The sequence below is a fragment of the Physella acuta genome, unplaced genomic scaffold (genome assembly GCF_028476545.2).
Source record: "Physella acuta isolate Inbredline_101_S28 unplaced genomic scaffold, ASM2847654v3 ptg001297l, whole genome shotgun sequence".
Taxonomy (NCBI): domain Eukaryota; kingdom Metazoa; phylum Mollusca; class Gastropoda; family Physidae; genus Physella; species Physella acuta.
The window spans coordinates 153,023-165,734 of NW_026732812.1; the positions used below are offsets into that span (position 1 = coordinate 153,023).

Genomic DNA, 12,712 nt, shown 5'->3' on the forward strand with positions numbered 1-12,712 from the left:
ACAATTAAAATTATTTCTTTTCCTCTAGTTGAACTTTAACTATCAATTTAAACCAATAGTCTAGAAAGTAATTTTTAGAAAAAGAAATTTATTACTAAATTGCTATCATGCTAAACCTCTATTCCTGTGTAATAATGTGTTAGTTCTTTTTTTTTCATGAGTTCAGATGTAGCTCGCAAAGATAGATGTGAGCTGTATTTCATCCCGTTAAATATATGGCAAACAGTAGAAGTGTGGCTTAATTGGCAATCTCCTAGTCCACGTTATTATGTTTATGAATGTTCCAACTCGTGACTGTAGGACGTCTCTGCGTCCACCTTGCTCAGATGGGTACCTGGCTCACATTAGGGAAAGTAAAGGCGATGGGGATAGTGCTGACCACACCATCCCTTCATATGCCAAGGTCAAGAGACATAAGAACTCTACTTCATTTACCTTATGGATCATTAAGTCTGAAAGAAGAACTTTACTTGTACTAATTTATTTTCAGTTTGTAATTACTAATAAAAAGGTCCATATTTATCAATTAAAAGGGTTCTGGAATCTTTGATTGATTTTTGGGTACACAGAGCAAAGCTTAAAGCAATGTCTAAGTTTTGCATTGATGTATTGTGAATAGTATTACTCTGGAAACAATGTGAAGATGTAACTGATAAAATTTTAAACATTTTAACTAGCACTGTATCTCTTTTTAATGTGAACATGCAGGTTACAGTGGCAGTGGGTATTCATGTTATGACACAGATGAATGTCAAGATGGTAATAATGGTGGCTGCTCAAGAAATCCTTATGTAGAATGTATAAATACAATTGGATCAAGTACCTGTGGAAGATGCCCAACAGGTATTCATTTTATGGTTTTAAAAAGTGGCACAATTTATAAATGTTTTGTATTTACTTTTCCATTTTAAATTTTGGTTTATCTGATATCCTTTTAGCATTTAATATTTACACAATAAGTTACACAATATCCCAGTTCCTCCTAAATATATTTGACTTCTTTGATAAAACATTTGCACAACATAGAAATTCCTATTCCGTTTGTAAAATATTTGTAAATTTAATGATCGATTAATTGTCATGAACATGCTAATAAGCCCATACATGAAAAAATAAGGAAAAATAGTATTTCTTGTCAGAAATTACTAGAAACTGATAGTTTGTATCAATAAGTTAACTAAAATAGGCCTATAAATACCAAATTAAAGATGTAGGCCTACATATTTACACTATAACTTGTTTATAGGCCTTTATGTTTACGATGGTTTACAACGGTTAATGTAGGTATTTGGTTTTGAAAAATGTTTTACTATTTTGCTGTATCGTTGTTATAACATTCATGCAACTAAGCATTTTTTAATTCTCTTTTGTTGTTCATGTTTCTTGTTTATACAAATTCAAATTGAAAACAAACTTTTGTAATTTCATCTATATGCACCTTGAAATATAGACATTTTTATTGTTGAAAGTTTAATAAAATAGTCCCTCACTGACAATGAATTGATTTCAAAACAAACCTTCAGGATATCAAGGAAATGGGAGGATTTGCACAGCTTCTTCTTATTGTTCATACAATAATGGTGGATGTCATAATTCTGCAAGTTGTATTGAAGGTAATTCATAAACTAAAGTTAAAAATAGTCATTTAGGCATATAATATATTTATTTAGTTTATCAAAAAGTAAAAAAAAATTTATCAAAATAGATAAATTGAACAATGCTTACTCCCACTGTTTAAAAACAATAAGTATTATAAAAACAGGAGCTAGTGGGAGACTTTGCATTTGTCAGAATGGATATATTGGCAATGGAGAGGGTCCAAATGGTTGCATCCAACAATCAATGTATGGGTCCTGTAACTCAAATCCTTGTGCTAATGGAGGAACATGTACTGTAAGCATCAAATTTATTGTATAGAGCTTAATTGCCTTAGAAAATTTAAACATTACTAAACATTTAGCTGTGTTTAGTGAAATTTTGTAACCCATAGCATTTCCTATATTATTTTGAAGATCAACACTATAAAGTAACTTGTGCTTGCATCTGATAATACTTATGACATTCTGTTAATTAAAAAACGTTTTTTAACGCAGCTTTTCTTGGAAAGTAAAGTTATTTTTCCCTCCAACAATATTTATTTGCTGTATAACATCTAGCCTGCAGGAACAGGTGTCTTCACTTGCACTTGTCCCAGTGGTTATACAGGGCCAACCTGTAATAGCACTGCCAATGCTTGTAACAGTAACCCGTGTCAGAATGGAGGCACTTGTGTTTCACAAGGAGCTGGATTCATTTGCAACTGTCCTGAAGGTTTTACTGGATTTACTTGTGGAATACAGCAGCAAGGTATAACAAATTCATTTTTCATTTAACATGTTAGACTAATATGAAAAATAAAAAAAACTAATCTCCTTACAAAATTGTGTAATATAAAGGTAGAATATAACTAAAAATACTATAACATAAATTTAAATTATTGTACTTTTATTCATAGGTAAAATTACATTTCCGCTTTATAAAAATCAAATATTTGATTAATATTAAATAGAAAACATACTGTAATAATCTGTACAATTAAGTTATGCGCTTTTGGTTAAGGTGTATTTATTTAAAAATAATTTATACAAGCATTTTTTTCAAAAACGCTCAAAAAATCCATAAGTGCAAGAAACCCAGTTTAAAAAAAATCAAGATGTTGATGATTTTTTTTTCTGTGCATATCCCCTTAATGGATAACTCTAAAACATCTTAGTTTGATGTATTTGTAGTTAAGTAGTAGCTCACTATTAAATAGAACTTTTATATTTATAGTATGTGGTGGGAGGTTGCTGCAAGAAAGTGGTTTGTTAAGATATCCAGCAACAAACAGTTCTTATCCACCAAATGCAGATTGTAAATGGGTTATTTCAACAACAGTAGATAAGGTAAGCTTAATGGCTAATATAGTTTGCTAATTAAAAGAATAATTTTACAGTTAAAAAAATTGACATTACTTTTGTTCATTTGCATTCCAACTTCAAATGTCTTTGTTCTCTGTTTATCATAATGTAATCACATGAAATCTTTCACATTATGAAGTGTTCCACATTATCATTCATTATGTGTCATTTCAGATTGTGCAAGTTACATTTACCAGTTTCAGTATGGAACATCATGATAATTGTATTCATGATTTTCTACAATTAAATGATGGTCCAACAACTTCCTCAAGGTTTATGGGTAGATACTGTGGCCTTCAGCTGCCCAATGGGGGATCATTAATTAACAGTACTCAACATGAGTTGTCCATCTGGTTCAAATCTGATTATTCCGTAGAACATTATGGTTTTAGCCTCACCTGGACATCAGCACAGCCTGGTAGGTTGGATAAGAATTTTAAATTTTATACTTCTTTTCTTTTTCGTTCTTAATTATTAGTGTTGAAGGGGATCGAGATTTATCTGCCAGTGGGTTTGAATTCGAGACTTTGTTCGAATGTATCAAACATGAGCTTTTTGCCGACTCGACCACGCCTCTAACACAATTAAGCGTTACGTGTCAACTGGTTATGCGCCATTGAGGCCATTGACTCCGATTTCAGCCTGCTTTTCTTTTTGGATTTGCTTCCATAGCCTTTGTCCAACCAAGAACAAACTACAAGGCAGCAGTTGTTTAATTTTAAAGTTGTCTCTCCTAGAAGAGTGGCTGTCCCCAGCTAACGAGCCTCATCTGCCCGAGGGTTCGAACTCGAGACTTTTCGGTTTAGCAACCATGAGCTTTACCGACTCGACCACGCCGACCCCTAAATTTTATACAAAACAAACCCCTTTATGGGTGTCTTTATTTTTTAAAGTTGTATTATAAATGTACAAAAAAATTATTTTCTTTCAGCCTGTGGGGGAACATTCAGTGGTAGTGATCATGGTGCAATTAACAGCCCCAATTATCCAAACAACTACCCACATAACAGTAACTGCAGTTGGATTATATCTGTGCAGCCAGGATATACAATATCATTCCAGTTTGCTTCATTAGACATTGAACAGCATCCTGACTGTAGATATGACTATCTAGAGGTAAAAGTCTACTACTGTTAATAATAAGCCTACTTTTGGGACTGAATAGTGTGAAAGGCCCTGTTTATTATTTCACTGGTGTTAAGAACAGAGAATGTTAACAATTTAATTTTTCTATGTATCTAGAAACTAAAAGACATTATTGACAGAGGCTTATGAACAATTTCAAGAATGACAGTAAGGCTTGTAAATCTTGGTCTCTCTCGTCTAAAATTTAAAATCGAACAAAATTAATGATCTTGAACATAATTCCCATTGATAACAAGAAAAAATGGTGGCTATTTGTTTTTCGCCTGTGCTTCAAAATTTTAAAAATACCATAAGTACCCAAAATGCAACAATTATAGAAATTTTACCAATAATAGAATCAAATTAAGTAACTGTAGGCCTGGGCCATTAATAATATTGTATTAATATTGTAACTACATTTAGGACAACTTGTTATGTTACAGATTTAAATAAATAATATCAAACTGTACACTTAGTTTAAAAAAAATCACAATTTCAAGTAGGCTATTTTTTTCTAAACTAGGCTATATCTTTTGTTTTCGATTTTAAATAACTTTAACACAATAGTGGAGTACATTTTTTATAAAAATATTGACATTTTGTTTGAAAAATGTTACAGGCAAGTATTAGAATGAGAAGTTGATGACCTACTTACAAGCCTTATATGTGAAACTTTATGTTGTTAAATATTTGTTTATTATTTCAAATAGCTTATGTTGTATGCATTAATTAGCTGTTGAGGTACTCAGGGTCCTTGTTAATTTATATAATTATAAATGATCAAATGTAAGATTTATAATATAATCATTATTAGCACAATTATTAAAAATGTGTATTTATTGGAGTTTCTATTTTAAAGTTACAAAAACAAAAACTGGTGTTTCATACTTATAATTACTTGAGGTAAACATGTGCAAAAATTTAATAAATATTTTAACTATCTAACAGATATATGATGGGGCTAGTGATTCTGCACCAGTTTTACAACGACTGTGTGGGATGACAACAGGTTTACCTCCTCCCATCCAGACAAGTGGTCCAAATGCTTTTATTAGATTTCATAGTGATCCGAGTGAAAATGGCCAAGGTTTTTCCATTACATACTCCTCTTCTATTGGTATGTTTTGTTTTCATTTATATGGCTCCTTAATAACATCTGTTTTATTCTCAAAAGAGATATTCTTTTTTATTTTTTTTCAATTAAACTTTTTACATCACATTAATGAACATTCTTGTCGATTCTCTAGACTAATTATTGAGACCCTAGCACATTTAACAGCTTTTGAATTAAGATAGTTTTTTTTTACATATTTAGATACAACCTGTGGTGGAACATTCACTAGTGAAACAGGAGTGATAAGCTCACCTAATTATCCAAATAATTACCCTCATGGAAAAATGTGTAGTTGGGTCATCAGACGCCCTACGACCAGCAGGATTTCATTTACCTTTTTAGCTTTTGACTTGCAGACAACAGCAGGTTGCAGTTCTGATTATCTAATGGTTAGCATTTTTTTCATTTTCTCAATTGCTTGGATTTCAGTTAGTAAAACCATCTACCGCTTCTTTTTTTGTTGTTATTATGATTACCTATGGTCAGAATATTCAGCAAGACAAAAAAAAAATGGTTTTTGTCTAAATTGTGATAAGAAAAAATTACTTTTCAAACTTCTATAGAATTAGTAACTAATAGCAAGCTATATAGTAAATCTTTCATTTTTTTTCAAACATTAATTTAATGATGGCAGATTTCTTTGCTTGAGCAATAAACGTAATAATAAATTATAAATAACATTATTAACTGTTTTGCCATAGTGTATTTGTAATAGTTGACTGTTCATCTTTATCAGATTAGAGATGGTGAGAATTACATGGGTGATTTACTAGCTGTTTACTGTGGCAGCAATCAGCCTGCTGCAGTTCAAACTAATGGCAATGTGGCCTATATAGAGTTCAGGTCTGATGAAACAAGTTCTGGAGCAGGCTTTAGAATACAATGGACAACTGGTGAGCTTGTTACTTAAAATATGAATTGCAATACGTTTACGCTTGTGACATATGCAGAGATTATTTTTACCCTGCATATATGTATGCAGGATATTATGTAGAGATTTAATGCATCTTCTTGACACAATATATATGAAGGACTTACCCTACTTTTATGTACACAAGATACGCGGTGGGTTTTAAAAGCACATATTTTTGGGTTCTGGGCAAAGTTTTTGTTTTCTCTCCCTAATAAATCAAACTGGCTGTTTGAGGTTGTAATCTGCACTACATACCATTCATGTTCTAAGAGGAAATTTTCATAAAATAATTATTGTATTTTCTTTAACATGTACATCTATTTTTTGTTTTATAGAATGTGGTGGTGTATATACAAATAGTTCAGGCAGTATACAGTCTCCTGGATGGCCTGGAGATTATCATGCTAGTGCTGACTGCTCATTTATTATCCAAGCCTCGGATTCACAAAATGTTTTGCTGACATTTGATTCTTTTGTTTTAGAGGCTGACTCTAGCTGTGCATATGATTATTTAGAGGTGACTAAGCTGCTTTAAACATTTCTCATTGAAAAATTATGCTTTTTAATGTATATACTGATTAAACTTTTTTTTCTAGAGTTATGACTATTTTAAAAAAAAAAATGTTTGGGTCTCATTTGAATGCCTCATCATAGAAATCCAGTTAAATAGTTATAACAAAACAAGAAAAATCCTTAACATCATTTTCAATAGCACAGGTGTCCTTACTAAAATAAATATATATTGTTAACTTTTCAAATACTTTCAAAATCATTTTATATGCTATCTTCACATATGTTTTTTAAATATATAGTTCTTTATAAAATCACATTTAAAAAAGTCTTAATGAATTATCACAAATAAAACAGTTAACTTTATTATTAAAGTAATCCTAAATTAGAATGCATTGTGATCCAGTTCCTGAAATTGCTACATCTATTTTAAAATGTTTTATCAAACCTAATCTTTACAGATACGTGATGGCTCCAGTGAAACTGCACCTCTGCTAGGTAGTAGATATTGTGGACAAAATACACCTGTCAATATTAGATCCACTGGAAATGCTTTGTTTGTTAAATTTGTAACAGATGATAGCGTTCAACATGCTGGTTTTCATGCTACTTACAGTATGGTTGATGATGGGGGAGGTAAACATTACATTTTTTTTTTGCTTTACTTTATTGCAAAATTAATAAATAAAAACAAATAATTTTAGCAACTCAGGCTAGCTGTTTAGGTACAGTGTGGCCTCAAGTCTCAATTTTGGATCCTGGACTCAAGTCTGTAGGAAGTCCCTGAGTCCACCCAGCTCAGATGGGTACCTGACTCATGTTATGGAAACAAAGACCACACTTCCCCCTTGTATTCTGAGGTCATTGAAACAGATGCACTCTACTTCATCAGCCCCATGTGTCTTTGGCACAAATGGGGAAAATGATAATGAGACTTGCTGTTTAATAAAATACTTTAAAAAGTAAATTATATATCAGCTGAACAAACTATTAAAATATGCATTTTTGGTGCATGAATAAATGGTTCACAGAAAAATATGCAATCAGAAAACTGCAAAACAGAAAACTAAGCAAACAGAAAAATGAAAAATGTGCAAATACAAATTATACTAATAGTAATACGCTTTAATTTTGTCATATGTTTTATTATGCAACAATGTACTTGTAGTCAATCTTTATTATGGTCTATAAATGCTCACTTTAAGAAAATAAAAATGCCCTTGCCTACTTTTTGTGTGCAGTTTTCCCATTGCGCATTTTGCCACCGCCCATCTTTCATGTCACCACATAATGGAAGGAATCAGTTTTTCTCTTATGAAGGAAATGTGCATGGTGGCTAGACATTGCTGGCCACACAATCCCGTAATCTGCTGTTGTTTGTAAAAAGTTTATTGAAGCTATATGTTTAAAAAATCTTAATATGAAAAGAATTCGAACAAATAGTAATGTGATAACAATTACAAAAATTTATGTTATGAATATAGTCTCGACATAAATGTTTGTAGGCTAAATGTTTTCCTACTTTATTTTTTTCTATTATTTTCAGCATCCATGGGCTGTGGTGGCACTTTAAATAGAAATTCTGGCATTATTAGGAGTCCTGTGCAAGCAAACGTTTATCCTCATGGCATCAACTGCACATGGTACATAATGGTTGACCAGGGGCATATTGTGAGACTTGAATTTCATACATTCAGTTTTGAGCATGGTTATAATACTTGCCATGACTACATTGAAATTTATGATAATATCACAGCAACAGGACCATCTCTTGGAAGGTTATTAAATTTATTGTTTCTGTTAAACTATTTTTTGTGCGCTTTGTTATGCTAATTATGTTTTATTACACTATTATTTGTTTTAGGGCTTTCTCACACAATTTTTATGCTTAAATAGAAATGTAAAAACTAAGCTTCTTTCAAATTATCAAATATAATATAATACTATTTCTGCATTATGGTCAACATAAGAATTTCAATTATATACACTGACCATTAAACAGTAAATCTTTATAAATCAAGGGACATGACCCACTGAATTAAATAAAGAGAATATATGAGCATTTATAAACACCTGCCTCAAAAGATCAAACTGGCCCAGTACAATTACCTGTGAAGAACTATGACACACTTAGACTACCAGCATAAAAAGTTTGGTCCTTGCAAAATTTATAAAAGAAAATTAGCTCTTGTCTGTGGCCCATATTTTAGGTGGAAGACAAGCTACCTCTTTTCACTATACATGCAAAAAAAAAAGTAAGCCGTGTCACTTTGGCACTCAAGAGGTTTTGTTATATCTTAGATAATCATTTTATACACAGTTTAAAAATGTTTGTTTTAATTCAGATTCTGCCGTGAAAGACCTCCTGTGATTACCTCATCTGAAAACTATTTAACTGTTGTGATGATTACAGATTCAAGTGTTGCTTATGATGGTTTCTATGCTTCTTTTGTGGCTTTGAATACCAGTACTTGTAAGTGATTTAATTTTAAATTATGTCAGGTTCTGTTACTTTTGTCTTAGAATATATAATTAGCTTTTATTTCTACCAATATGAAAGTCAGGGTCAGGGCATGCAGCATCTTGAGTTTTTAGAATTACTGACTATACTTTTAAAATTAGTATTGCTGTTGAAAGACAATAAGTTTGTTTATCATTGTTCATAGTTTGCCATATTGGTTCCTACAGATAATTAAAAAAAGTTTTTTTTTGTTGTTTGAATTTTTTACACTATGCATGGATTTACACATCCAATAACATGGAGGAATTTAAAAAAAAATTCTACATTAATTTTTATTACAGTTGAGGCATTGGTTGTTTAAAATATTTTCAGAATTAAAGATAAAAACTGAATGAAAAGAGATGAGCTACTCATAATTTTTAGAAAAAGCAATATGTTTTAAAATTAATAATATAAATTCTGTTGATTATTGACTGCCATCACAAGCACAATTGGAATTGTTATTTTTGTGTATCTGTTGTTATTTACATATTATTAGCATCTTTGGATCAGTTTTTGTTAACATATCTATAAAACATTTTACAGTTTGTGGTGGGGCTTTGACAGCAACTTCTGGTGAGATTACTTCACCAAATTTTCCACAAAACTATCCTCATCATAGACAATGTGAGTGGACTATAACAGTTCCAAGAGGACGCCAAATATTTCTAAACTTTACTTCTTTTCATCTGGAGCCATCAGATACTTGTAATTGGGATTTCCTTGAAATAAGGTACGAATCAGTTCTCATTTCTTGCTAGTCTGGTAAATCAGGAGTTAAATAATTTAAGTTGAGGATTTTCAAATTTAAAAAAAAAAATTTCAAAAAATTTTCAGAGATGGGGGCTCTGCAAATTCTCCACTAAAGGTCAAACTATGTGGCTATCAGGAAGCTGTTCCTCTTATACGTTCATATGGCAATCGTTTGTATCTGAAGTTTAAAACCGATGCTACAGTCACACATCCAGGTTTCCGATTAGAGTATGGTAGCTCTGCTTCAGGTCAGCTTCATTAAAAATATCTCAATTCATAATAATCATTAAGTTTTCTAATATTTGGGTTAGATTTATGTTTTCCTAAAAATATTGTTACTTAAGTTTTAGATTCATTTTTTAGTCTGATGATTTGTTGATTCACTTTTAAATACTAAATAATTGCTTATTAGTGCATTGAATTATTAATCGTTTATTATAGGACTATAAGAATACTTTTTCAGTCATGTTAATCAATTCATACAATTTCCTTATTGGAACAGTAAACTCACTGTAGATACTGATTTCGTGACAAAACCTTCTTTACAACCTTTTGTTTAATTCGCAACGTCTGTATGTTAATTTGTTTGATTGTGAGTTTGTGGCGAATCTTGTAACTCTTGTAAATCTTGGAAAAATATTATTTGTATTGTTATTTTAAATAATTTTCAGGATGCTATGGCGATTTAAATTCACCAACTGGAACAATTACTTCCCCTGATTATCCAGAGAGTTACGCACATAACACTGATTGTATATGGACCATTACTGTTGCACAAGGAAATTCAATTATCATTACTTTTGCTGAAATTGACTTGGAGAATTCTTATTCTTGTCGTTATGATTACCTTATGGTATGTTTACATAATGCTACATTGTATTATTTTTATGTGCTATTTAATTAAGACCTCTATGCATTTTTTGACAGAAAAAGTTTACATTTATTATATTATCTGTTCCGTTTTTATAGTCACTTGTTTATTAAAACTATTTAACATAAACTATTTAAACTTTGCTGCATGCTATATGTTTCCATGCACCTCCTTTGTTCTTCTATGTATATAAAAACAGATTCGTGAAGAAGGAGAAACAGGAAAAATGCTTGGTAAATTTTGTGGCCGCACCCTTCCTCATCCCATTTACACTGAGTCTAACAAGCTGTGGATAAAATTTAAGAGTGACCAATACATAGAAGGCAGGGGATTCAGTTTACAGTATCTTACAAGTGAGTGGATTTTATTTAAACCAGCCTACATTGGTTGACTTAATGAAATTAAGATGTTGCCTTTTAATGCCAGACATTTATTCACTATATTTAAAAAATGTGTTGTCTGCTGCAGTTCATCCCATTTAAACACATGGCTGGCATTAGAAAAGTGGCATCAATGTCCATTGGCTCATCGAAGCTTTTTATATGGATGAATATTGTATTTCTCTAGAATTAAATTGATTTGGTATGAAGTAACATTCTCTTTATATGTAGCAGTTTTTTAAGGAATGTATCAACAATTTTATATAATTTTAACATGTTATTCACAACTTAACTTCTGCTCAATATACTCAGCTTTTTGGACAAGTAAAAACTACAATTTGAAAATGTGCAACTAACACTAAGCATCTGTTGTTGTAATTATATTAATATCAAAGCCAGTTTAGCAAAATAATGGTAATTACATTACACATATATGAAATTTTGATAACAAAACTAAAAAGAGTAGGTCAAGTTACTTGCTAATGTAATGTTTGTAACACAGTTCTATTAAAATAGATAATTTCAGCTGATTAAATGTATTTTAATTTATGAAAGTCAAATTTATAAAATATATTACTCGTTGCTTTTTAAATAGCCTTGCAGTGAATTTAGTATTAATTTATTTTAATGAATTTTAAATTGTATTGATTTCTGAGCCATTTTTATATTTACAATTTAGAACTTATAATTATGTACATAATTTTTTTTTTTCTAGATTGTAACAAAAACTTTACTGGATTTGGGGGTGTCATTGAAAGTCCAAATTATCCTAATTCATATCTCAACAATTTAAATTGTACATGGTTCATTAAAGTAAATAAAGGGAACAAGATAAATTTGGAGTTTGCTACATTTTATTTGGAAAATTTCCATGACTACCTTCAGGTTTGTTATAAAATAAATGTTTTCTTTTTAAATATAATCAGTTATACATGGCTTATTTAGTCTGGAATGTTTGGAAAATTCTGGAAACTAAATTTGAAATAATTTTTTAAAAACTTTAATACTATAAAGGCAAGTACAGAATTACTATCAGTTTCTTCATTTTTTTTTCACATTACTATTCATGGTTAATATCAACTCACCTTGAACTAGAGCAGGGGTCTCCAAACTACGGCCCGCGGGCCGGATGCGGCCCGCGAGGTCCTCTCATCCGGCCCGCGGAGATCTTTTTGTCCACGCAAAAAACATTTGTTGGTGATAGCTGAGGAACTTTTCCCAGAAAAATCAAAGACATGTCTGGAAGAAACTGGCCCCCGAACTGAACTTTGATAGTCAATGCGGCCCTCGGGCTGAAAAGTTTGGAGACCCCTGAACTAGAGGACCATATTTATACATGATTAAATGAATGCTGCACATTGTTAGTTGACTTAAGAGGAAAAGTGGCTGCTTGTTACAATTATCTATAGGCATACTGGTAATGAAATTAAAGCACTACATAAGCTCATGAGAGTTAAATAGTTTTACTGGCTTTCTGATCCATTAACTGATGGAAAAAGAGTGTGTCAAACTGCAAGTCAGCCTAAGGAAGAGTACAATGATACCGGTACAGGCAAAAGTTTTCAAATAAGAGCTTCATTCTGATTTTCTTTCTGGATGTGCTTCTA

General features: G+C 31.3%; 1 protein-coding gene across 2 annotated transcripts in view; it reads left to right on the forward strand.

Annotated features, from left to right (window-relative positions):
• LOC131958175 (cubilin) overlaps positions 1–12,712 on the forward strand; it is a 64,973-nt gene that overhangs the window by 13,295 nt on the left and 38,966 nt on the right. For both annotated transcript variants that reach the window (XM_059323046.1, XM_059323047.1), the window contains 19 exons: positions 709–843; positions 1,524–1,613; positions 1,763–1,893; positions 2,157–2,346; positions 2,812–2,924; positions 3,114–3,357; positions 3,871–4,055; positions 5,013–5,181; positions 5,380–5,567; positions 5,915–6,071; positions 6,427–6,608; positions 7,063–7,237; positions 8,148–8,379; positions 8,947–9,074; positions 9,648–9,834; positions 9,939–10,102; positions 10,526–10,707; positions 10,925–11,078; positions 11,821–11,990. In XM_059323046.1, the coding sequence (XP_059179029.1) occupies positions 709–843; positions 1,524–1,613; positions 1,763–1,893; positions 2,157–2,346; positions 2,812–2,924; positions 3,114–3,357; positions 3,871–4,055; positions 5,013–5,181; positions 5,380–5,567; positions 5,915–6,071; positions 6,427–6,608; positions 7,063–7,237; positions 8,148–8,379; positions 8,947–9,074; positions 9,648–9,834; positions 9,939–10,102; positions 10,526–10,707; positions 10,925–11,078; positions 11,821–11,990 (3,176 nt within the window). The remainder of the gene's footprint in view (positions 1–708; positions 844–1,523; positions 1,614–1,762; positions 1,894–2,156; positions 2,347–2,811; positions 2,925–3,113; positions 3,358–3,870; positions 4,056–5,012; positions 5,182–5,379; positions 5,568–5,914; positions 6,072–6,426; positions 6,609–7,062; positions 7,238–8,147; positions 8,380–8,946; positions 9,075–9,647; positions 9,835–9,938; positions 10,103–10,525; positions 10,708–10,924; positions 11,079–11,820; positions 11,991–12,712) is intronic.